This window comes from Hydractinia symbiolongicarpus, chromosome 3 (genome assembly GCF_029227915.1).
Source record: "Hydractinia symbiolongicarpus strain clone_291-10 chromosome 3, HSymV2.1, whole genome shotgun sequence".
In the NCBI taxonomy this organism is placed as follows: Eukaryota; Metazoa; Cnidaria; class Hydrozoa; order Anthoathecata; family Hydractiniidae; genus Hydractinia; species Hydractinia symbiolongicarpus.
This window is the reverse complement of record NC_079877.1, coordinates 26588209-26612243: the sequence shown is the minus strand read 5'-3', so window position 1 is coordinate 26612243 and position 24035 is coordinate 26588209. Positions and strand designations below refer to the sequence as shown.

Sequence of the window (24035 nt, the reverse complement as noted above, 5' to 3'; positions counted from 1 at the left end):
ATTGTATGTAACTAAATTCCTAAAGTAAAAAATCAACAGGTCTTAGGTCTTTTCATTAACTGTCCATCCGTTTATAATGTTTGTAAACTTCTTAGAAACCTTATCAATTTTTTGATGCTGAATTACTTTTTCCATCCATAACGTCCTACGACCTACACATGCAGAAAGAACCTTTAACATTAACAAATTAAATAATTATTTTAACATGATGAGCCGGAAAATCTTTTTAGATGCTAACATATCCACTGAAGTAAAATACATCGTAATAAAAATATTTTTTAGAGCGCGTATACGTTTATGAATATTAATTTCTTCAACTTAAATCTGACCAAACTGCAAAAAACTCTTCAAATTTTCAGCTCAAAATGTACTGTTTGAACAACTTTGCGAACAAAAATAAGAGAGTGGAAACAGACGGATATATACATTCTTATCTCGCAATGCAAATTTATTTAAACTGGCATTAGCTAATGCCTTTATGGTTTGGTGCTGCAAAAGAAAGTTTCCGTGACAAATTGAGAAAAATGTTTGCTGTCTTAATTTAGATGAAATAGCAGGTAAATTTTTGGTTTCGTGTCTTATTTAGATCGTTGGTTATTAATACTATTATCTGTCAGCCACATTTCTTTACAAAAACATTTACATAACAGCACTTTTCCAGTGACAAACTGCCTTATATCGTAGAGGCTGCCACTTTACAAAATAAATCACGTTATTAGGACAGTTAAAAAGTTTTATGGACGAAAAAAATTACTAGTTCCTGCTGACGACTGTTCGCAGATCTCTTTTTAAGTGACCCAGCTACCCATTTTGGCTAGCCTGGTTTAGGAATAGAGTTGAAGCCCTTGTACCTTTTACAAAAGTCCTGTCCTAGTCTTTGTTTATAGTAATAATCAAAATATGCCAGAGAATTTTGTGTAAAATATAATAGACATTACAAATATTTAAAAATTTAGGCAGAAGTTTTTTGATATATTCATATCATCGTCAGTGTTATTAAAAAACTATAATTGGATAACTAAATAGATCCAAAAGTTTTACATCTATTTAGAAATGGTATTACGTTATTTAGCAATTATTGTAAATTGTCCAGATTACCCATCGATAATTATATAGTAATTATTGAGAATACTCATTGTTTAGGTAAAAATTACATGAGGTCCCTTGAGCTTTTCTCAAAACCTATTTAACTGTAAGTATTTAAATTTGATTTTAGTTGATTATATAGTCTGAAGATGTACTTAGTGTACAAAAAGCTTAACAAATAAATACTATTTCCAAGTTTATGAACAAACCAACAATGACATTAAAATATTTAGAATAGATCTCAATTTATTTGTAAATCATCTTCAGCTAAAATATAAAGTTAAATTATTAAACAGTAAAAACTGATTTAAAAAAATAAACATATACACAGCATCAAAATTCCCGTATACCATCAACATATCACATATAACCTTATTAAAAAGTTTCGTCGAAAGTAAGAAACTTTTTAAAATTATCTTTTTATTGTTCGAGTTCTACTCTTATATTCATCTTTGTATTTAAAATTGACTTAATTGCTTCCATATTCAATGCCTCCAAAGTCATTAAATGATACACAGATCGTTTTGTCTGTGCTAGAATTTTCACGCCATCGTCAAAGGATAATGGATTGCATGCTTTAATGTGAGCTTTAATAAGACCACTTCTTTGATGTTCCTTAGTTTGGGAAAATCAGATCACGGGCTATTTTCCCGACATAACACGCATCATTTCGTGAACAATTAATATTTTAAACTATCTTACTCTTTAGGGATTTAGCAACTGGATCTTCAATGACGGCAATGACGATAATACGGATTTCACTTTTCTGATTGTATTACAACAACACACGGCGCATTTGTCCGTTTCAGTGATTAGTGAATACGGGAATTTTGATGTTATAAATATGTATATTTTTTAACTCAGTTTTTACTGTTTAATAATTTAAATTTATATTTTAGCTGAAGATGATTTACGAATAAATCTAATTATATTCTAAATATTGTAATGTCATTGTTGGTTTGTTCATAAATTTGGAGATAAAGCACCACAATGTTTTTGACATATATACTATTAAATACTCTTTTACTTTGAAACTCATTTTATTTTATTTTAATACTCATTGTTTAGTTTTTTAAATTAATGTCATATCGACATAAGTAGATAACATTTTGTTGCATAGAACTGACGATGATATGAATGTATTGAAAAGCTTTTGCTTGAATTTTAAACATTTGTTATGTCTAATAGATTTTAGACTAAATACTCTTTGTTTGTTTGTCGAATTACTTCTTATGTGACAATTAACTCCTTGGAAAAAGTAGAGTTCTCTTTTTTTGCAAGCACATTTTTTAGAGAGGGGCAAAACCTCTAGATCTTAAATCTAAGATCATTGTGATCCCATTTTCTAATTTTCCTTCTTCCTACTTATGTAAGCAATAACTAGCCCGTTTTAAGAGTTTGGATCTTATCATGCATCCTTTTGAATAAGCTGTGAACATTACCAACTTAAAATTTCGTTAAAATAGTATAGGAAATCTGTGTAATTGCTTGTGGCGTAAAACTTGTCACACTGTGGTGCAATATTTTTTGGATAGTTGTAGAAATGTCCTTTACGCTACGCAAAGAAAGAATGCAATAAAATTCCTCTTTAATGGATATCTAAAATTTGACGACTGCAGATGACAGATAACATATTTTGTCTGCATTTTCACGGAACAATCGACTATTCTGATATAATAAAATGTTCTGTTTATCCGGGTGTGCGTGTCTGACATTTGCAAAGTGGTTTATATTTTGGTAAATTTTCTTTAACAATGACCATAAAATTAACCTATAAATTAGCTGTTTAATTTACAAAACTTTACCGGTGAAACTACATATTAGCGTGTTATTAAACCAACTTAAGCTGGTGCTTGTCAAAATTTGATGCCATATAACTTGGTAGCGAATAAAAATAAAGGAAATCACTTCGCGTGAAAATTACTAGGTGTTCCTTGATATCAGAAGTGGATAGGATGTCTCAATTAATGTGGTAAGAATCCTTTAAACACAGTCGCCTTAAACGTTCGGGTCTGAAACTAGTCTTATATAACAATACTGAAACTAACTCGAAGTTTGACGGTTAAGTACAAATTGTGAAAGAAATCCAACTGAAAAGGGTAGTACAGGTTTCTTTTACGACGCACAAAACCTTTCTAAAAAAAGAAAATGAAATGTAATTTCGATTTTTATATATACGGGTTTGTTGAAAATTTAGCAGAGCGCTTGGACCAGTAAAACATTTCTGGTGAAATGTCTTTTTTAAAGATTACCTTTACGCAACATCGGCTGAAGTAAAAACGTAGTCTACAACCTATTATTACCCTGTCATAGTAAAAACACTCCCCCAACTTCTTTGTTTTGGTGAGTAAGTTTTTGTAATAGTTCAAAAATTATGTCACATATCCCTGTGTAGCTCTTACACAGGTGCGCCGTTTTGTACATCATTTCCGTTACAAAAATCATTTCCTCGCGATTTCAGTTGAAAAACAAGCAAAGCCTTGTCTTCATCCTATCCTGGTAAACAGAAAGACAATTAGTAAGTTTATTTTGGGGAATTAATGTAAGAGCTCTGGAACTTTATTTCCCTAAAGTTTTCATACGCGATAAATGAAGTATACACACAGAGTAAGATTGCGACAATTCCAGACATTGCGTTGAACTTGAAGATAACAAATAGTTACGTGCATGGGGAGGATAAAAAATAAAGATACTAATAATTAAACTAAATAAACCCTATCCAGTTAAGGTGAAGTGGCGAAAACAGCCTAAACATTGAAAATATCAAAAGATTTATTCTATTGGAAATATTAAGCATGAATATGTTATTTTATAAGGGCTACAAAGCTTGATATTATTCTTCATCCACGCACATTCGGAATACCTTGCCTCAAAAGAAAAAAATTAGTCCGACCCTATTGAAAGAATTAGACAACGAGTTATCAAATAATTGCTTCTTTATTATTCCTTAACTTTTTAAAGATTTTTTCTACAAATAAGTACACTATCTATCAATGTTTTACAGTATTTTATTTGACGGTAACACAGGCTACTATTTGCAAAACATAACGCAAAACATTAAAATGGAAATATTGTTTTGGTAACAATGCAAAAACAAGAGGAAGGGCTGTGTATGTTAAAAATGCTAAGTTTAGTAGCAAACGAAGTCAAAATAAATTGAATAAATTATGGATATCAAATATTTGTAATGTACTTTTTTGTTGTTTTTAGTCATTTGTAGCTAAACTCTAAAGTTATATGTATCTAAAGTTACTAAAATCTAAAATCAACAGCTCGTTTTGTAGGCTCTTTAAATGCTTAAGGGTTTAAAATATTTCTAAACTTTTGAAAAATTTACTAAGTTTCCATGCACACTTACCTTTCTAGATCCATAACATCTATTGATCTATACATGCAGAAAGAAAAGTTTCAACAATATCTGAATAATATTTTACTTTAACATGACGAGTAAACATTTTAACAATTAAAGCGTATACGTTTATGAATGTTAACGTCTTCAAAATAAATCTGACCAAACTACAATAACTCTTAAAATCTTTATCAAAATGTGCTGCTTTGCGAACAGGTGCTTAACGTTAAATGGAGGACAGACGGTCATATATATGCATATGTCGCAAAAACAATATATTAAAAATGTTATCAATGCCTATATGGTCTCATACTTAACAAGTTTTGTGGGTTTTTCTCAACAGTTGAGAAAAATTTACGCTGCCCGGATTTCGATAAAATACTGAGTAAAATACTTTATTTTGTGTCTTTTATAGACCACTGCTCATTACTATTATCAGTAAACTACATCTCCTAACAAAAACACAAATACACGTTTCCAGTCAGTCAGTTAAAAAATTGCATTGAATAGACCTTTTCCGAATTTCCTAATTATGCCAAACTCAATTAAAGAGGTCGGTACTAAAAATGATTCTCATCCCTAAGTTCCTTAGCAAAAGGTAGAACAAATTACCTAATTTCGTAAATATTTCTATTCGTTAAGTGCCTCAATTCCGAGCTGAAAGTTACGGTCAAACCCTTTATATAGACGAGCTTTCCAAGATCAGCCTCGTTTTCAAAATCATTATTTTTTGCAAATCTAAATAAAATCCAAACAGAATATTATATTGCTCTAAAAACTTTATTTTTGTCATGATAATTTAATATTCTATCTGAATATCCTTATTTGAAGAGCACAGAACCATTATAAAATTTTGGATGACGTCATAATCATTATAATTTATGAAATTTGGGAAAGGTGTATTGTGGATGCTGTAGGAATGCTGTTTAACAGTGAAAATTCAAATCAGATGGACATGCTGATGTCAGCAGTAATTTGCACATTTTAGGAGATCGAATCTAACCAAATATCTAACTTCTGTAAACATTACCAAGCTCGATATGCATGAAAATAGTATAAAAATATTCTGTATAATTACTTTGGTGTCGAACGACATTTGCCACCCTGTTTTACTACATTTTTGGATGATTATAACAAAGAAGAAGAGGAAGTGCGAAAAATGCAATTTTAAAAGATATGCAAAACTTAACGAACAGAGATACTAGACAACATATATTGTCTGCATGTGGTTCTGTCCCGGAACCATCGACTAGTCTAAGATAATAATATGCTCTGTGTGTCTGCCCGTGCATGTGTGTCTAACCTTTGCAAAGTGGTTTAAATCTGTTTAATCTTCTGGTCCCAAAAAGGTTGTAGAAAACCTTAGAACACTATCTCCTCACCCATTTCGACTAAACACCTAGTCTTATATGATAAGACAGTAACTAAGTAGGTGATTCGCATTGGTTTCCAAGTTAAACTGTTAAAAAAAGGTTTAACGTGACAGACATTCCGTTAAAGAACTTAGTGCAGGTATTCTTTACATACACAATGGCGTTTCAGAGCGTAAACCTGTCCCAGCAAAAACACTCAACCAACGTTTTTGTCTGCAGAGTAGGCCTCCATTTTATTAAAAAAGCAGGAATTGTTGCAAATCCAGTTGAGACGTACAACAGTAAAGCATTCCTGGTCATAGCGAAAACAACCCGTCTATCTTGTTTGTCTTGTCGAGTTAGTTTTTGTAATAATTGAAAAATGATGTCAGAAATTCGCGTGTAACTTTCACGGGAGTGCGTCCTTTTTTGCATAATGTCCTTTACAAAAATCATTTTCTCGCGATTTTCTTAATAACAACTTTAATTAGATGCTTGTAAAACAATAGACTGATTTCTGGTGCAAACATATTACCATAAGCAAAATTAATTGTAGTTAATTTTCAGGAAAGATCTAGACTAAGAACAGCAAAGTAATTTGTTCCAATGTTACTTACGAAACATTGGGAGTATTTCATGATTTCCAAGTGCGTTCATACGAATAGTAAAATGTAGCAAATTAACCTGCGCATACTGTTTGGTGCTAAAAACGAGGTAAGACGCAGTACTTTTACACGTTGGTCTACTTTGAATTGCCTATATTTCACCTTTTTGTGTATCCGGTATAAAAAAGCCCAAATTTATCAAATGAGAATATAATGTTGTATCACATTTCACGGTCCTGCAAAAGGTTTTATTTTGATCAAAGGTTTTAGTAATACGAATTTTTTTTAGCAAGTATGCACAAATAAAACGATTTTCAAGAAAGGCGTATCAATTTAGTTCTTTGCAAACTGAACTGCTAATAAAATTGCTGACGTCGACCAGATGTTTAGCTGTCATGTGACGAACATCAATCCTACCAAATTTTATGATTCGCAACTCAACACATAAAAATTTATGCTGGTAAAAATTTTTTTACCTTTCACCACAGACTTCTTTTGCCTCACCATGCCCAGTATGAATAGGGTTAAAAATAAGTTACCTATTAAAAAGTTTTCTATCAATAAGATAAGTATAAATCGTAAAATATCTTATGTCGCACACGTGTGTTACCAAAGTCCTTTCGATATTTTGAAATAGCCTCAGTCAATTTTAATGAAACTACGAGGCGATTGTTCCTTACATTATTAAAGAGTTATTTTGTTTTTAAATCTATTTCTAATTTGAAACCAGTATTACCTTGACATACAAAGAGATATGATTTATCTTGACCCCGAAGGATATAAATATAAAAAATGAGATTCTTACCAAATTAGTTTTATTAGCTTATATGTTTTAGTCTTCGCTAACTATGTCCTCCAGCCACGTTGTTGAACATCATATTTTGAGCTTTTCTTTTGTCCTGTTGCATTTTTTACCGCGAAGGGAATCTAATTCTCTTGTGTTTGAGTTAAAGATTTCCGTAATGGTGGACTTCCATTTTCAGTTCTACAAAAATTCTCAAATGAATCTTTTTTAACATCTTTTTTAACACCGAAGTTTGTATTCCATTAAGGTTACAAAAGTTTTATGGCAAGGCTTCTGCATTGTCGATTTCACTATTAATTTAGCTTTTTTGCAATCTGTTACTTTCACATTAATATTAATGGCTGCTTCTGCATTTCTTTGCTGACAAACTTTGCTAAATCTTGCACTTTGTTTCCCAAGGTTGGACTACTTAAAATTATCTCATTGTTTTTATAAGCAATCGTAGTTGCGAATTGTTATTCACCAATAACTTAGTCACACAATCGCCAAAATTTCATATATATTATTTATATGTTAATAAATATGTCTACCACTTAACAAATAAAGGGTATATTGCAGTTGATTTTTCATTCCGATATGGTCTTTTTTAAAAAAAAATTATTCCCATATTTTTTAAAAAGGTTTTTGCATAGCAATAAACTCACTAATAAATAGAAATTCCAATTTAAAAGTACCATTATTTCTTTTTTATCGCACTCATCAAATTCTGCGCGAATAATTGGACGTGTAAAAATAGTTATATTTCCAGTATTTGAATGCGTAAAGAAATTCTTTTCACAACTAGTGGGGAACAAGATCGCGCGAAAGGGGAAAAAAGAAAGAATAAATTTTAAAGTAAAGAGACATGTACAACGATCTGTTTACAAAGACGTTTCATAAACACCTATATTTAAATTTGTCCAAAACATTTGGGTGTTACTCATATATATTACCCAAAAGCATAATAATTAAGCGTGCGCTAAAACTAGGCGCCGAAAAATAAGTTGCGTGTGTATAAAAAACACAACTGCTCTTAACCCTATTCCTGCTGGGCCTTTTAGGGGCTCCTCAAGGGGGGGGGGGGGGGGGGTGATTTCTACAATTGTTGTCCGTTGGACTTAAAACTTACCACAAGTGTTGTCCAGGTAATAATAAACAATTTCCTAATAAAATGTGGATGACGTCAGCATATTTGGTGATGACGTCATCAAGGCCAGTGACATGTTAAAAAAGAAGCACTAACTTTAAATTTTGTTACCGGTTTTGAATGCGATGAGTTTGGTAACAATAATAATAGAAACACAAAAAATATAACAATATAAACTAAGAAGTCACATAAAGCTTTTAAAAACATGTAAAAACATTTTTTATTAATAATTTTTTTTTAAGAATTTTACTTAACATAAAAAAGTGTTAACATGGCAACACTTCGACCTAAATCAAAAAAACATTCTAAGAAAGCAAATCTAAATAAAAGTTAGGAGAAGTCACAAAATTTAAAGTAACTATTAACACATAAAAAGTTATTAAAAAAGAGAGGGAGACCAAGTTAACCCAGCCCCTCTCCCCTTCTACCCCTTCCCTAGCACGAAAAGGATTAATCCAAATTGGTGCTTTGTTTTTAATGATCAATGCTTGGCAAACGAGAATTCTTATTGTTAAAGTACCAGTAATGAAAAGCGAAGTTTGCACTATCATCATGACCTTATAGTGTACTTTCTGGAGCATTTCGTACTGCATCCCTGTTCAGCGGTATTACAGATGACATTATCTTCTTTTTGTCCAATGTAGGTGAGATTTTTGAAGCCAAGAAACTATTAAATATTGCCATCATAGACAAAACATAAAATGAAAAATGCTGATCGAATGGAAATCCTATTGGATTATAATTAGACGAAACGTCAAGAATGTTTTTCAGTGACCAAGAATACGTGCTGCCGACGATAAGTGGTGCAATCATTCTAAACAAGAAAAATTATTTTTTACAAGATTGCTCATTAAATATAAAAGCAATTTTAATTGTCTATAGGATAAAATTAATATGAAATTTAGATTTTTTCTAGGTAGCCATAAATCTCCATTTTCGTTTTTCACTACGACGACCGAAACTCTTAATCACGATAGAGAATTTTGATAAAACTTTATACCGGTGCTCATCAATACCTGCTGCGAATTGATTTGCCACATTTTATGTAGATTTTGATTATGTAAATAAGACGGGTTCGCGTAAAAAAGACAAAGCAAAAAGAATTTTTTTACAAATTTTTTTAATAAAAAATAAAAGCGCTTTTTTGAAAGAATGTAGCATAGCATTGATGCTATGATAATGCTGAATTGACTGAGAATTATCACACAACAAAAAAATTAAATTAAACAAAAAAACGGAGAGGCTACCTGGACTAAAATACGATATATTATCTTACAGATAATTCAATTTGCTTTTATATTCAATAAATAATTTTGTAGCAAAACCCAGAAGCAATAAATATACTAAATATCTTTCAGAACCATTACAGTATTCTTTAAAAAAAAATAACGAAAAAATAAAGAAACAACGAACGAATGAACAACCTAGCTACATTGTCAATTTCATACAATATATTAATGCAGCAGTTACCTTCCGAGTGATAGGAAAATCATTGAAAAGCCATTTGCTGATCCCAAAAGATCTGGTGAAACTGAATTATTAAGTAGAATATTAATTGAAACAAAGACAGTTGCCATACATAATCTTTGCAAAAATGAAACAACTACCACAGCCATCCACGCAGCAGTTCTACAAATAGAAAGATCATTAATATAAGTGTATTTCTAACATCATCAATATAAGTGGAAAACGGTCTTTTAAGGGGGTCTTTAAATTTTTGTAATATTTTTTTTCTGCATGCTTTTAGATGTTAGGATAAATATATTGTCACGTTCTCTAACAATGTACAAGTCTATAACGCACTAATTTTGGATACGAACGAAGATTTTAAGGGTGCATTCCAAAGCCAGCTGACTAGTCTTATTTATTATATTATTAAAGCTTTGGTATAACACCTATGTTGGGGTTGTGGCTATTTTTAGCTACATTTAGCTAAAAGGTGAAAGTAAACAAATGCATTTTAGATACAACGAAATTCCCCAAAATAATCCTTATGCTTAATGTAGTTACATACCTACGCCTTTTCATACTGTCAAAAAAACTTGATCATTTTAGCAGGACGGGTAACGACAGGATGTTTTCTGTGTTTTTATTTAAACTGAAAATGCAATCAAGTTTTTCTGAAAAGGCTATTACGCCTATACGCATGTGCAACATGGTTTACCTGTACTAAGCGCTTAGCACTGGTGAACGATTTTTTAACTTTCACAGGAACTTATTCTGCCAAATTAAAAAACGTTGGTCAACTATTTTTGTTATGCCGGGAAAATAGGTTGTACACTGTCTTTTTATTTTAGCTAAATTTGCGGGACAGTTATTTTTTGGAAAAAGGCATTACACCCGAAACGCTAAAACACTGTGGACGCTGCTCTGAAATTTATAATATAATGTATACCTTTGCTACGGCTGTTCATCTGAATATACGGCACGGTTTACCTGTATTTCAGCGTTTAGCCTAGCATTCAACGCCTGATTACCGGCTTACTCCAGAATCTTAACGCTTTGTCTTCTTCACAAGGTGGTACCAGAAGTAGTAATGTGCTAAGTAAACACACAAAATCTGGTATATGAAAGACAGGCAAACGCGTGAATTTATCTACGGGCCACTGACTGTTGTATTTAATATTAGCCTTACTTTTTCATAATAGTTGCGCGCTGAATTTGTTTTGGAAGATCCCAGAAAAGCCGATATTTACGGACGTTGTTTTGGTCATACGCACCTTAACACGTACCTTTCAGAATCACGGCAGGACCGTGTTTTTCACTGAATTTGCTTTGACTGCTTACGCGAAATAACTCAATCACTGGGCTAGATTAAATATTTAGATTTGGTATTATTTTTATACTTTTCTTGACATTTATAATGGCGCCAATTAGACAAGAAGTGCAAAAATACGTCTTTTTAACAAGATGTATAGTTTATTTTGGTTTCTTTTTACCTATTTCTCAACAAGATCGATAATTTCTATCGCATCATTTCCAAGGCTCAAACGCACATCAGCAGTAGCGGTCTCACTTTAATCAACCTTTAAGTAGACCGCTTGCAGCAATAAAGTCTTCCTAAAGATGGACGTCTGGTTAAGCGCTTAGACAAGGTGTACGGTATGTGCGCACAATAAAGCGTGTACAGCAATACAGCGCTTTGGTTATCCGCAACTCTAACTGATACGAGAATACAGGTTACAACCTTTTGTTACCCTGTCTCAGCAAAAACAGCCTTCTATTTTAAAGAATAAGTTCCCGTGAAAATATAAAAATTAGTAGAAGTAAAACATGTCGCCCATCCATGTTTGGAAGGCTTCCAATTTCAGACATTGCGGAAAATGTCGCGAGTTTTTGTTCTTGCAAAAGTATCTCTAATTAAAGCAAATAATTATATCTATGTAATTGAAGTTGAAATGATATCACGTTAAAAATACGTAAGATAAAGTACGAAACCAGTTCTATATAATCAACATACCTGTTGGAAATAATATTAACCAAAATAGGTGTCCATGGACATACAAATGCTAACAAAAGATTACATCCGATGAGGGTCTTAAACATAACAATATTATATAGTGACATCGAAAGGGAACGTTGAACTTCAAGATAACAAATAGTTACATGCGAAGAGAGCATAAAACATAAAGATACCAATAATTTAACTGAATGAAGGTGTTCACCCTATCCAGTCAAGGTGAGGCGGCGGATTCCGCCTAAACATTGAAAATATCAAAAGATTTATTCCTTCGGAAATATTAAGCATGAACATTCTATTTTATAAAGGCTACAAAGCGGCTCAAATAAGATTAATGTTATTCTCAATCCACGCACATTCGGAATACCATTGTGCATCTTCAAAAGATCGTGTAAGAAGTTAGTCCAACTTAACTGCAAGAATATAGACAACGAGATACTGAAAATTGCTTCTTTATCATTTGGCAATTTTTTGAAGTTATTTTTTACAAATAAATTTACTATCTTTCAATGTTTTTCAGTATTCTTTTTGACGGTAACACAGGTTGGTCTTTGCGACACATAATGCATAACATTAAAATGGAAATATTGCTTTGATGAGAAAGTGAAAATAACAACAGTGTATGTTAAAAATGCTAAATTTATCAGCAGACTAAGTCAAAATAGATAAAGTAAATTTTGTTTATCAAATTTTTGTAATGTACTTTTTTGTTGTTTACAGTTATATGTAACAAAACTCTAAAGTTTTATGTAACTTAAGTCACTAAAGTCTTAAATCAACAGCTCGTTTGGCACGCCCTTTAAATAAAGAAGCGATTAAAATGTTTGTAACCTTCTTGAAAATCTTGCTAATTATTTATGTACACTTACCTTTCTCGATCCATAACGTCTTATGATCTACACATACAAAAAGAAAAGTTTAAACAATATTTGAATAATTATTTCACTTTAACATAACGAGTAAATTTCTTAACCTTAAGAGCGCATATACGTTTATGAATGTTAAAACTCAAGTCTGACCAAAGAACAACAACTCTCAGAACTGTCATGAATGCTTGTACGGTCATGTTGAACAAGTGAGTTTTTGTGACCAGTTGAGAAAAATGTACGCTGCCCGAATTCGGATGAAATACTGAGTAAACTTACTTAATTTCGTGTCTTATATAGACTACTGCTTATTAATATTATTAGTAAGCTGCGTCGTCTTACAAATGCATTTACACAAATACATGTGTCCAGACAGTCAGTTAAAAAACTGCATTGAATCGTAGAGGCTGCAGGAAAGCTGCTTTATACAAAAACAACAAATCACATGCTGACGTTAGCAGTAATTTCTACAGTTTAAGAGATTGAATCTAATCAAAGTTCTACCTTCTCAGACCGCTGTAAACAATAAAGGTTCAAAATGCATGAGAATGGCATAAAAATAATCTGTGTAATTACTTGTGGTGTCTGACGAAATCTCCAACCCTGTTTTACTACATTTTGGGATGATTATAACAAAGAAGAAGTTCAAAAATACAAGTTTAAAAGATATGCAAAAACTCAACGAACAGAGATGTCAGCCACGGAACCATCGACTAGTCTTATATAATAATATGCTCTGTCGGTCTGTCTGTCCGTGTGTGTGTATTAACGTTTGCAAAGTGGATTATATTTTGTTTTAACTTTTTGTCACAAATAACCTTTAAACACTATCGCCTAAACCGTTCGGGCTAGACAACTAGTCTTATATAATAAGACTGTAACTAACTAGGTGATTTGCATTGGACCCCAAGTTAAACTGTTAAAAGCAGGTGTACTGTGACAGACATTCCTTTAAAGAGCTTAGTGCAAGTATCCTTTAATCACACAATAGAGTTTTAGGGCGTAAACCTGTACCAGCAAAAGCAACAAACAAAGCGTTTATGTATCCGGAGTAGGCCTCAATTTTAATAAGAAACAGGGATTGTTGCGAATCCAGTTTAGCCTTTATAACAGTAAAGCCTTCCGAGTGTAATATATTTTTTATTATTATTTTTTACCTATACAACATCGGTGGAAATAAAAATACGGTCCAAAACCTATTATTACCATGTAATAGCGAAAACAAATCGTCCATTTTTTTGCCTTGCCGAGTAAGTTTTTAATATAATTGAAAAATGATGTCACAAATTCGTGTGTAAGTCTTACACAAACGCGCCATGTTATGCATAATGTCCTTTACAAAAATCAGTTTCTCACAATTTTGGCTCAAAAAAAAGGTGTAAAAATTCTGGTACTTTATTTCTTAAAGTCTTTATACACGATAAATAAAGTGGGCACGTAAAACGGTATTGCGTCAATAGTGTTTTGTGTGATACATTTTCAATCTACATTCGCCATGTCAGGAATTCCTAAGCATATATCAGGATATTTAGTCACGTAATCATTTAACTTACTTTGGGTATGATCGACAATTGACATGGCAGGAAGCACGCCGACACCATTAGAAGCGTCAGTCCGATTTTTGACGTAGAGAAGCCCATACCATCTAAAAGTTGAAGCAACCAAGTGTAAACAAAGGTCTGCATTTGTAAATAACAACTTTGTTTAGATGCTTGTAAAACAATCGCCCACTTTTTGGGGCGCACATATTACCAAAAACAAAAGTGTTGCAGTTTAATCTCAGGAAAGATCTAGACTAAGAACAACAAAGTAATTTGTTTGAATGTCACTTACGATATTCAGTGGAACTAGCAGCAAACAATGGGAGTATTTCATGATTCCCGAATGCGTTCATACCAATAGTGAAATATACCACATTAACTCGTGCATAATCTTTAGTGCTAAAAACGAGGTAAGAAGCAGTACTTTTACACGTTGATCTCCTTTAAGTCGCGTATATCTCACCTTTATGTGTATATGGTATATAGAAAAGCCCAATCCTGATTAAATAGAAAACATTACATTGTTCCATCACATTTTTCCAAAATAGATATAAAAGCCTAAAAATCAGTTATTAAAATAATTAAGGAGTATTATCCTTATTAGTGCCCGGGGATAAAGAAGTAAAATGGATTACGTTTTGCGACATTATACCGATATTTGAATTATTATCTTTTTGAAGTTACGCATATTTACGTCTGTTTTCCAGTTTTTGGGATTGTGCGGTCCTGCAAAAAGTTTCATTTTGATCCAAAGTTGTGGTAAACATGAATCTTTACTATCAGAAAATACGCAAGTAAAACGATTTAACAACATTGCGCATCAATTTAGTTCCTTGAAAACTAAACTTTTAATAAAAATGCTAACGTAGGCCAGATGTTCCGCTTTCCTGTGACGAACATTAAGTCCACCAAATTTGATGATTTACAACCCATTACATGAAAATTTGTGTTGGTAGAGCTTTATCCGCCTTTCATCACAGATTTCCTTAGCCCCACTATACCTGTGAATGGGGTTAAAAATAAGTTACCTCTTAGCAGTTCCTTTTTATCAATAAGATATCAATAAGCATAAATAGTAAAATATCTTGCATGTATCACACAAGTGTGTTACCAAAGTGCTTTCGATATTTTGAAATAACCTTAGTTAATTTCAATATAACTGCGAAGCGATTGTCCCTCACCTACTAAACCGTCAGTTTATTTTTAAATCAAATTGAAACCAGTACTACCTCCGAGATACAAAGGATATATGAATTCTCTTTACCCCGAAGGATATAAATATAAAAAACGAGATGCTTACCAAATTAGTTTTATCAGTTTATATGTTTTAACCTTCGTTAACCATGTCCTCCAGCCACGTTGTTGAGCATTATCTTTTGAGTGCAAACTAAAGGTGGCGTATTGTGAGCTTTTCTTTTCTCCTGTAGCATTTTCAACCGCGCGAGTAATTAAATCCTCTTTCGTCTGAGTTGAAGAATTTAGTAATGGCGTGCCTCCATTTTTAGTCCTAGATAAATTCGTTTGAATAACATTGATTGAAGTCTATATTTTACTAAAGATTATATTACTTTTACATTAATATTACTGTCATTGAAACTATTTTAAATTAGTTAATCCCAACAGTACAGTAAATTATACCTGGTTTTGTTTGGGATAAATAAAACAATGAGAATGATTCCAATAGCCAAACCAATAGCTAGAACTAAATTTGGGAGAAGAATACCAAATCTTCCAAAAACAGAATCTACAAGAAGAATATTAATTCCGTGAATTTAAAAAGCATTAAGCATATCTTATTTTACTCCTTCAAATCAGTCAAATATAATGCATGTGTGTAAATTCACTGGAACAAACAAGCTATGGCAGAAGTTGGATGTTTTGTAGCCTATATAATTGCTAACCTTGAGAAAACGTATCTGGATATTGTTCAGCCGGGAATGCCAAAAAACCTAAAAAATAATGAAATACTTAATGTGAAAATACACTAAGTGGTAATGGTGCATTGACATAATCACTTTATTGAGAAAAAAGAGACCGTACGATAATGATGAAATGACCATAAAATTTAGTACTAAAATTGCAATTTTGACTACTACCGGAAGAAATAAAAGAAAATACATGTACGTACTAATTACATTTCCATTCTTTCTAATTAACAAACTTATTTTCATACGAACGCACCTGCTAAGCTTGGTCCAATAATGAAACCAACCGAAACTGTCGAAAGTAAGATTGTCATGGCAAACGCCATATTTGTATCGTCACAAACATCTGCAATTATTGATTTTGAAATTAGAGAAATACCTGCAGAAATATAAACATCATTGGAAATATAAAAAAAATCAAACAATTTTGTGAGAAAATAAAGAAAAAGCAGGTTTATTTTAGGCGACGCTTCGACAGCTATATCTGTCATCAACGGACAATGATCATATATATGTTTGGCTATTTATTAGTTAAGGAGACAATTAGAGGATCGAAATCAACGAATCGGAACACAGCAATTAAAGTAAACTATTTACGGACCTATATGAAAGAATTAGGTTGATTAAAGTCGTTCGCTTTATGTTTGGTTCCTTTTCCTAAAAGTTCGGTTCTTGTTGCGTTTGTCCCGAACCATTCTGCACTTTCTTAAATATTCGCTTTCCAAAGTGCGGATAACCAAATTTCTAGAAGTTGATAAAAAATACTATTGATATGAGTATTTCTGTCTATACTAGTTATAGTTTCTTTCACTTTTCTTTTTGTCCAACCGGACTTTCAGTCTATAATTCATAGACAGTATTACACGGAAGTTCGTAGACAATATTACATTGCTTCTCTAAACATATTTTGTCTTCCAGATGCGACAGTATGCTATGTAGCGTGTTTTTAAATTGAAACACTAGCTTTATTTTATGATCTTTTGATAACGGAAGAAGTGTGTTACTTGTCTGTGGTATATATGGTATACATACTGCAGCTGCTCGTTCATCCTCTGCATCCTCCCTGCCATTGTTTCCATCAGTTCTGTTTTTGATTTTCTTTTCAACCTTTTTATTGTTTTGTCTCGAGTACAAGGCGTTGTTCATATGACATAACTTTTTTTCTTTCAGTTATTTTCTCCACCGACTGCATTGACTGATCTGTCAAATAATAAGGACACTACGCTTTTTTTGCAGGACATTTGATGTCAGATGTGTAGTTGAGATATTGATCAATATTAGTTAGTTTGCATTATCATGATACTGTAGTTACCACCGTTGCAGGACACTAGAATGTTTAAGAAAGGAAAGGTATCGTTCTTGTCTGAAAATTTTTATATTTTCATGAAATGCGTCTAGACGTGCTCTAATAATTATTAAGAAGACCTCATCCGCAAATGTTTTCCAAGCCCTGGGAGCTAGACATGAAGTTGATAAAGCTGCAGTCTGATAAGCCTGTGTACCTATCTATCCATAGAGGAAGTTGGGCCACCTATACTCACACCATCATCATTTAGCAATAATTTTCTGATGATATGCACTGTGTCCTTTATCGGTACTTTTGTGCACAATGAAATAACATCAAATGATACCATACCCTCGTAGTCCTCAATCCGTAATTACTGATACATTTCGAAAACTCTTTTGAGCTTTTACAGTGATCATTCTTTATGTACTTGCTAAGAATTGAAACAGATTATTTCGTTAAATTATACAAAGCAGATCCTGTACACAAAATGATTGGGTGTAACGGAATTTTATGCATCTTAGGAAGACGATAGCATCGGGTTGGTGGAGTGTCTGACTATGACATATGAAGATGTTCCTTGTATAACGCTTGATAATTTCCATTAAATTTCTTTTGAGGTATGGACCGTTGTTAAGGTGGTCATAACAGTTATCAATATAATTCTTCTTGTCTGAAATAACCGTCGTTAGGCCTTTTTCTGCTAGTAAAATTATAATGCATTATCTTTTCTAGACAGTGTGATGCGCTTCGCTGTTGTTTTAAGCCGTCCCGGTAAATTTAAATTAACATCCAATTATATTTCTCGTTAATAAAATTGATTTATTTTCATTACATAAGTTTTTCTGCTCAATTAGAAATGTAACCTAAAGTTTTATACATTGCAGATCATAGATGGTGACGAGTGTTTCGCAGACATCGTTATAGAAAATTGTGATAACTGTGAGAAAATTGTGATAACTGTGAGAAAATTGTGATAACTGTGCGCCAGTCCTATTTCTTCTTACCGTCCCGTAATGAAGAAAAACAAAGAGCAGTATGGTCGTGAGTTTTTAACCTCTAAGATTCTCTACAATATAAACGATTTTAAAATCTGCATTGTTCTCTTTACATTCATTTCTATCACACAAAACCCTTTATCATGAAATATTGTTAAGCAACGGCTGTAACTGTTTTTGCCAAAAGTCTATCGATAAACCTATTCAAATAGCCTAATTTAAAAAATAATTTATGTCTAAGGTATACATTATCCTCCCTGTACAGAAATATTATTCGTTGAGATAACGACATGGTCACTGCAACTTATATTCCCCAACAAGTATCATGGGCAATAGTAAAATTCCTTGTTTTGCAATAACGATGTACGTGTTTTATGTAAAATATAGAATTATGTTTTCCCTTCTGTACTAAATACTACGCAATAAGGAAATTTTTAACTTTAATACTATTCTCAATCATAATGATGTTAAGAAAACTTTCTCTTCAACACAGAAGAATGGAAATAACAAAAATAAAAAAATAAAAACCTCCATGATAGAGAAATAATAAAAATCGTTAGAAAAAATCGTGACTTCTTATCTGTGAATAGAATGTTAAAAAACAAATGGATAAAAGATTTTGACATAAAGTACATTCATGGTAGTGCAAGCATAGATAAAAACAGAAAACAAGAACGTTTTGCCACGAGTTTAAAAAAGGCATAATAGCATGTAAACATCGTGCATTGTGCGAACAGACATGTGACAATTAATTTGCTTCATTAAATGTACATGCTAACCTAAAGATGCTCCCACAATAAATCGCGTAGTAACTGCCCAAGTAAAGCTACGACTAAATCCAAATGCAAGTGTAGCAATCATCATTGATGCTGTTGAAGCGATTAAGGTCGTTTTTTTCCCTTTACCATCTGCAATGCTTCCCCAGATTAAACTGCAAGATAAAGTATGTACTCGACTATTATGATTGGTCTCTACCCCGTGGAATACCCACGGTTTCACCCATCATACATATTTCGGGTGTCTCTATTTCGTCTATTTTTAGCAAAACACCGTCGAAGAGCCTAATTCTTGCCTTAAGAAATAATATAACTCGAAAAATATATCATGTTGTACTCTGCACCGTGCGAAAACTAGTACTTTTAAGGTAAGCAAAGTTCGCAAATGCGCGGATTAAATATCTGACAATGAACTAAAATCTTTGAAGACAAAGGGGAAAACTCTAAATTCCCCTAAGATATTTTAAAGGCGCTTTGATGTGATACACGCGGATTATCTGTGCTGTAAATTTTCCCAGTGGACTTAGGACTTAATATATTAGGTTGCTTTGTTTGCCAGTCGTCTAATACTTTCCATTAAAGATTGTCATACAATAAATATGACTTAGTGTCTACCTCGTTTATCAATATGCACGAAACGTATTTAGTAGTGACTAATAAAAAGACATATTAAGGAGGAATACCTGAAGATTGTTTGTCCGATACCCATAGAAGATGCAATGATACCTGCATAATAGCCTAGCAAAAAAAATAAGAAGATAATGATTACACATCAGTCATAATTATTTCTATGGAATGCTTTTAAATTGCAAGAAGTTGCAAGTGGAAACTTCAAATCTTTGATGAGCAAAAATAATACGACTTTATAAATTTAGTTGCATCGTCCTTTCTTTAACTTTTTATATAAAGGGAAAATAATGTCTAAGAAGATTTAATTCAGACGTTTCTCCTACACAATTTTAAAGTCAGTATTTAGGCAATCTATTTCCTACAAGTTTTTACTAAACAATTTTACCAGAAAAAGTTGAATAGATTTATAGCTATGTGTTCCTTAAATATATGTCTCTTAATTTTCATTGAAAGAGTTTGCAAATAAGACAAATCTTTGGGTTTCATCAAAAATTACACAGTTATACTAAACTAGTTCATGAAACCTGTGGAAGAATTCCCTTACAGAAACTTTTTAAAATTTATTGTGCTTCTTATCATAAATTTTAATTGCTCGTGACTTTGCCTGTACGCAAATCTATAACGATGATTACATTACCTGAAGTTTTAAACCTGTCACGTTAAATTTAAATTAGAACACAGTGAAATTCTCAGCAGATCAATAATCAAGGTGTTCTACCCAATTAAAAATGTAAATAAACATTTTATAAAACACAGAATATAGGTTTAGGCGATGTTTCATTGTGTTGTAAAAAATTGTGGACAATATAATAGCACCCAGACGGAATCGGCATATCAATAAAAAAGACTACAGTTTATTCTCCAATTAGCGGCACCATCGGTGTATGAACAATGTGTCCGCTAACTTGAAATGTCCGTTTTTTTTTAGGATGTCTAAATAGCATGGAATACTTTAGTTATTAAAACAGATGAACCTTTGCAATATGATAAAGTCAATTCTAAGCACACAGCTAGAATATAAGGCATCTAAAAGAGAAATACATGACCAAGAAATAGTACTTTGGCGCGTTTAAATTCGGCCAATCTAACAATGTTTGCGATCAAGTTTTGTGGAATAGATAATTTCCTATAAGTATTTCGAAAATGCATCATACTCTTTTCTTTTGATCTTTTCAAATGCAGTTTCTCTTTAAATCTGCTCCCTTACTAAATTGTTTGTAAATAGAGTTGATGCTTTCTTAAAACAGTTTATGAGGCTTACCTGTATCAGCTTCTGATGTTCCAAAAGACTAAATAAATAACAATGAAAAATTAAGCACGTTTTATTAATTATAGCATATTCATAGCAATCAAAAGACACGACTAATTATCGTTTTTTTCATACAATCCGCAAGGCCGTATTTGATTTAACTTTTTTCTATCGTAAAAAAAGTACGAAGGCGGTGCTGACGTGCGTTGTTTTTGTTTCAATGACTAGGTATCCTGAAAACATTTTGTCTGCATTGCCTGGTGGACGCACCAGCGCTGCCTACAAGGTTTCTTCTAATTTTAACAAGAACTTTTTGAATTCGAATAAATAAGAAGCAAAACAACTAATTAAACAAGTCTGAACTTCCTATGAGGTGAGAATCTAATCTAATTATTCTTTTTCGTAGAACGAGCTAGCTGATTTGTGACAGCACATTGCTGTTACAATGTTAGAGAGGATATTGACTCAAAGGCAGTTTTTTATTCATTTTACGAATAAGGACAATGGATTCACATGGAGAATACTCCGCAACTTGGAAGTTGCTAATTTTACACATACTTAGGATAGGCACACAGGGATTAAAATGTCCTAATCACATTTTCTAGCACGCTTGCTCCAGAAAATAATTCACGTTGGGCCCGCGAGGGCCAAGAAATCGGTAGAAAATTGTCATGCTGACGTCTGCTGCAGTTAGCACATCTCAAGAATTTGGACTCGTCTAATTAACCAAAGTCCTACGTTCTCCTAAAATAGTTACAAGTGATTATTGACAAGTTAATAATGCGTGAATGTGATAAAGTTAGCCCATATGCAATTACTTATGGTTCTGAAGTTAGCTGTCGTGCCTCAAGAGTAGCATTGTAGGTACGTACAAATGAGTTAAAATTATTCACTGCAAGAGCATGCGAATTACCAATATGCTCACCAAGTTTTAAAAAAAAAGGCCTCGTTTTATTTTAATAAAAAATGGAGAAGTAAATAATGCAATTATTAAACTTTAATTAAACTCACCTTCACCAGTTTAGGTAGGAATGAAAATATCATTGTCATATTCATAGTATCAAATACCTAAAATGTTATAGAAATGTCCTACATATGCCAATGGGTTTTCACGAGATAGTATAGTTAAAGTTAAAAGAATAGCGCGCCCAAAAAATCAAACCCACTACACTCGTTCGCGCGTCGTAAATCTGGCTGCCGTGGATCGAATTACGCTACTACAAGGCATTATATATGCCATGTACGAAGTTTCTCTGTTTTCTGTGTCTCCCGACAACCACTTAATGTCATAAGTTGTTGGAGACAATTTTGATTTTGTCACGAAATAATACATATAGCGGGTTTATCGGTATTTGACAACATGCAATATGTCAGTGCATTTTTCATTTTGTAAAATAAATTTTAACACACGTCCGTCCGTCCGTCCGTCCGTCCGTCCGTCCGTCCGTCCGTCCGTCCGTCCGTCCGTCCGTCCGTCCGTCCGTCCGTCACGTAAAATGGTAGCTTAGCGAACTCGTGGATTTTTCCACGTGCTAACGACTAGTAATATGAAATTTCTTTGCACATATTACTAAAAGTTTTCTTCAGTCTTACCTCTTGCAAACATTTATTAATACAAATTAGCAATTTCGGTATAATAGAATAACATAGAAATTTGTTACCATGACTAGTAGTAGAGCAGTAAGAAGCCTCCAAGGTAATGGTGTTGTGTTTCCAGACATGAACAATCTCTTTAAATTCATTTTTATCTGCAATAAAAAAACTATAAATCATACTGTTTCCAGTAATACAGTATCGTTAAAGTAAAGTTGCTGCAACGTTGTATCAACATTACTACGATGAACTACCGTGTATTCAAGGAATAGAAAAGAAAAGTGTTAAAGTAAGTTCCCATGCGACTGCTTTATAAGTTATATGACATTTGAATGGTTACTATCGAGCATGAATTAGTATTATTATTATATACCCGTAAGCAAAAACAGCCATTGAATAAATAATCGTATTCCACCCGTATTATTCAATGCTTGTGACGTAACAATAGTTTTGACAAAACATTCGTAAACGCATGTTTTGATTTTATCCTTTCCGCCTCATTAATTTTTATCGTAATTAACTGTGATTGGTTGTTTCTTAGTGGTCCGTTTTCTGATTGGTCGATTTTCAAACACGTGAAATGGCGGGAACTTTTTTGTCGAGAAAATTCTTTTTACAAAAACATCAAAACAAAGAAATCTCTTTTGGGTATATAATAAAACATATATACAATAGGTAAACATAGGTTATTGGATTTATTAACCCTCGGTGATATTATATTCAACTCCGCTGCGCGTCGTTGAATATAAATCACCTCGGATTAATAAATCTCAATAACCTATGTTTACCTATTGTATATCTACTTATTATTATATACCCGTAAGCAAAAACAGCCATTGAATAAATAATCGTATTCCACCCGTATTATTCAATGCTTGTGACGTAACAATAGTTTTGACAAAACATTCGTAAACGCATGTTTTGATTTTATCCTTTCCGCCTCATTAATTTTTATCGTAATTAACTGTGATTGGTTGTTTCTTAGTGGTCCGTTTTCTGATTGGTCGATTTCCAAACACGTGAAATGGCGGGAACTTTTTTGTCGAGAAAATTCTTTTTACAAAAACATCAAAACAAAAAAATGTTTTGATCTACACTATAAAATGAAACGAAAACAAAACAAACACAAAACAAAATAAGTAATATTAATTATAACAATCTCTTTTGCGTATATAATAAAACATATATACAATAGGTAAACATAGGTTATTGGATTTATTAACCCTCGGTGATATTATATTCAACTCCGCTGCGCGTCGTTGAATATAAATCACCTCGGGTTAATAAATCTCAATAGCCTATGTTTACCTATTGTATATCTACTTATTATTATAATTATTATTATTATTATTATTTTTTCACTCCAGTTTTCACTCAACAAAGTTCTAA

At 32.5% G+C, this 24035-nt stretch overlaps 1 protein-coding gene across 3 annotated transcripts; it reads right to left on the bottom strand.

Moving 5' to 3' along the window:
- Positions 1-8024: 8024 nt before the first annotated feature.
- Positions 8025-23289, bottom strand: LOC130636530 (uncharacterized). 3 transcript variants are annotated; one of them, XM_057446275.1, is made up of 15 exons: positions 22715-23281; positions 22065-22121; positions 21066-21093; positions 19858-19912; positions 19178-19329; positions 16372-16494; positions 16092-16139; positions 15829-15934; positions 15491-15697; positions 14483-14589; positions 14203-14294; positions 12653-12679; positions 11784-11860; positions 9794-9952; positions 8025-9137 (listed from the first exon to the last, which is right to left on the bottom strand). In XM_057446275.1, the coding sequence occupies exons 1-15, from the start codon at positions 22793-22795 to the stop codon at positions 8882-8884; spliced, it is 1575 nt and encodes a 524-aa protein (XP_057302258.1). In that variant the 5' UTR covers positions 22796-23281; the 3' UTR covers positions 8025-8881. The 3 variants fall into 3 exon arrangements, with proteins under 3 accessions (XP_057302258.1, XP_057302259.1, XP_057302260.1); XM_057446276.1 differs by lacking the exon at positions 22065-22121; XM_057446277.1 differs by lacking the exon at positions 8025-9137 and having other exon boundaries at positions 9799-9952; positions 11784-11832; positions 22715-23289.
- Positions 23290-24035: the final 746 nt, after the last annotated feature.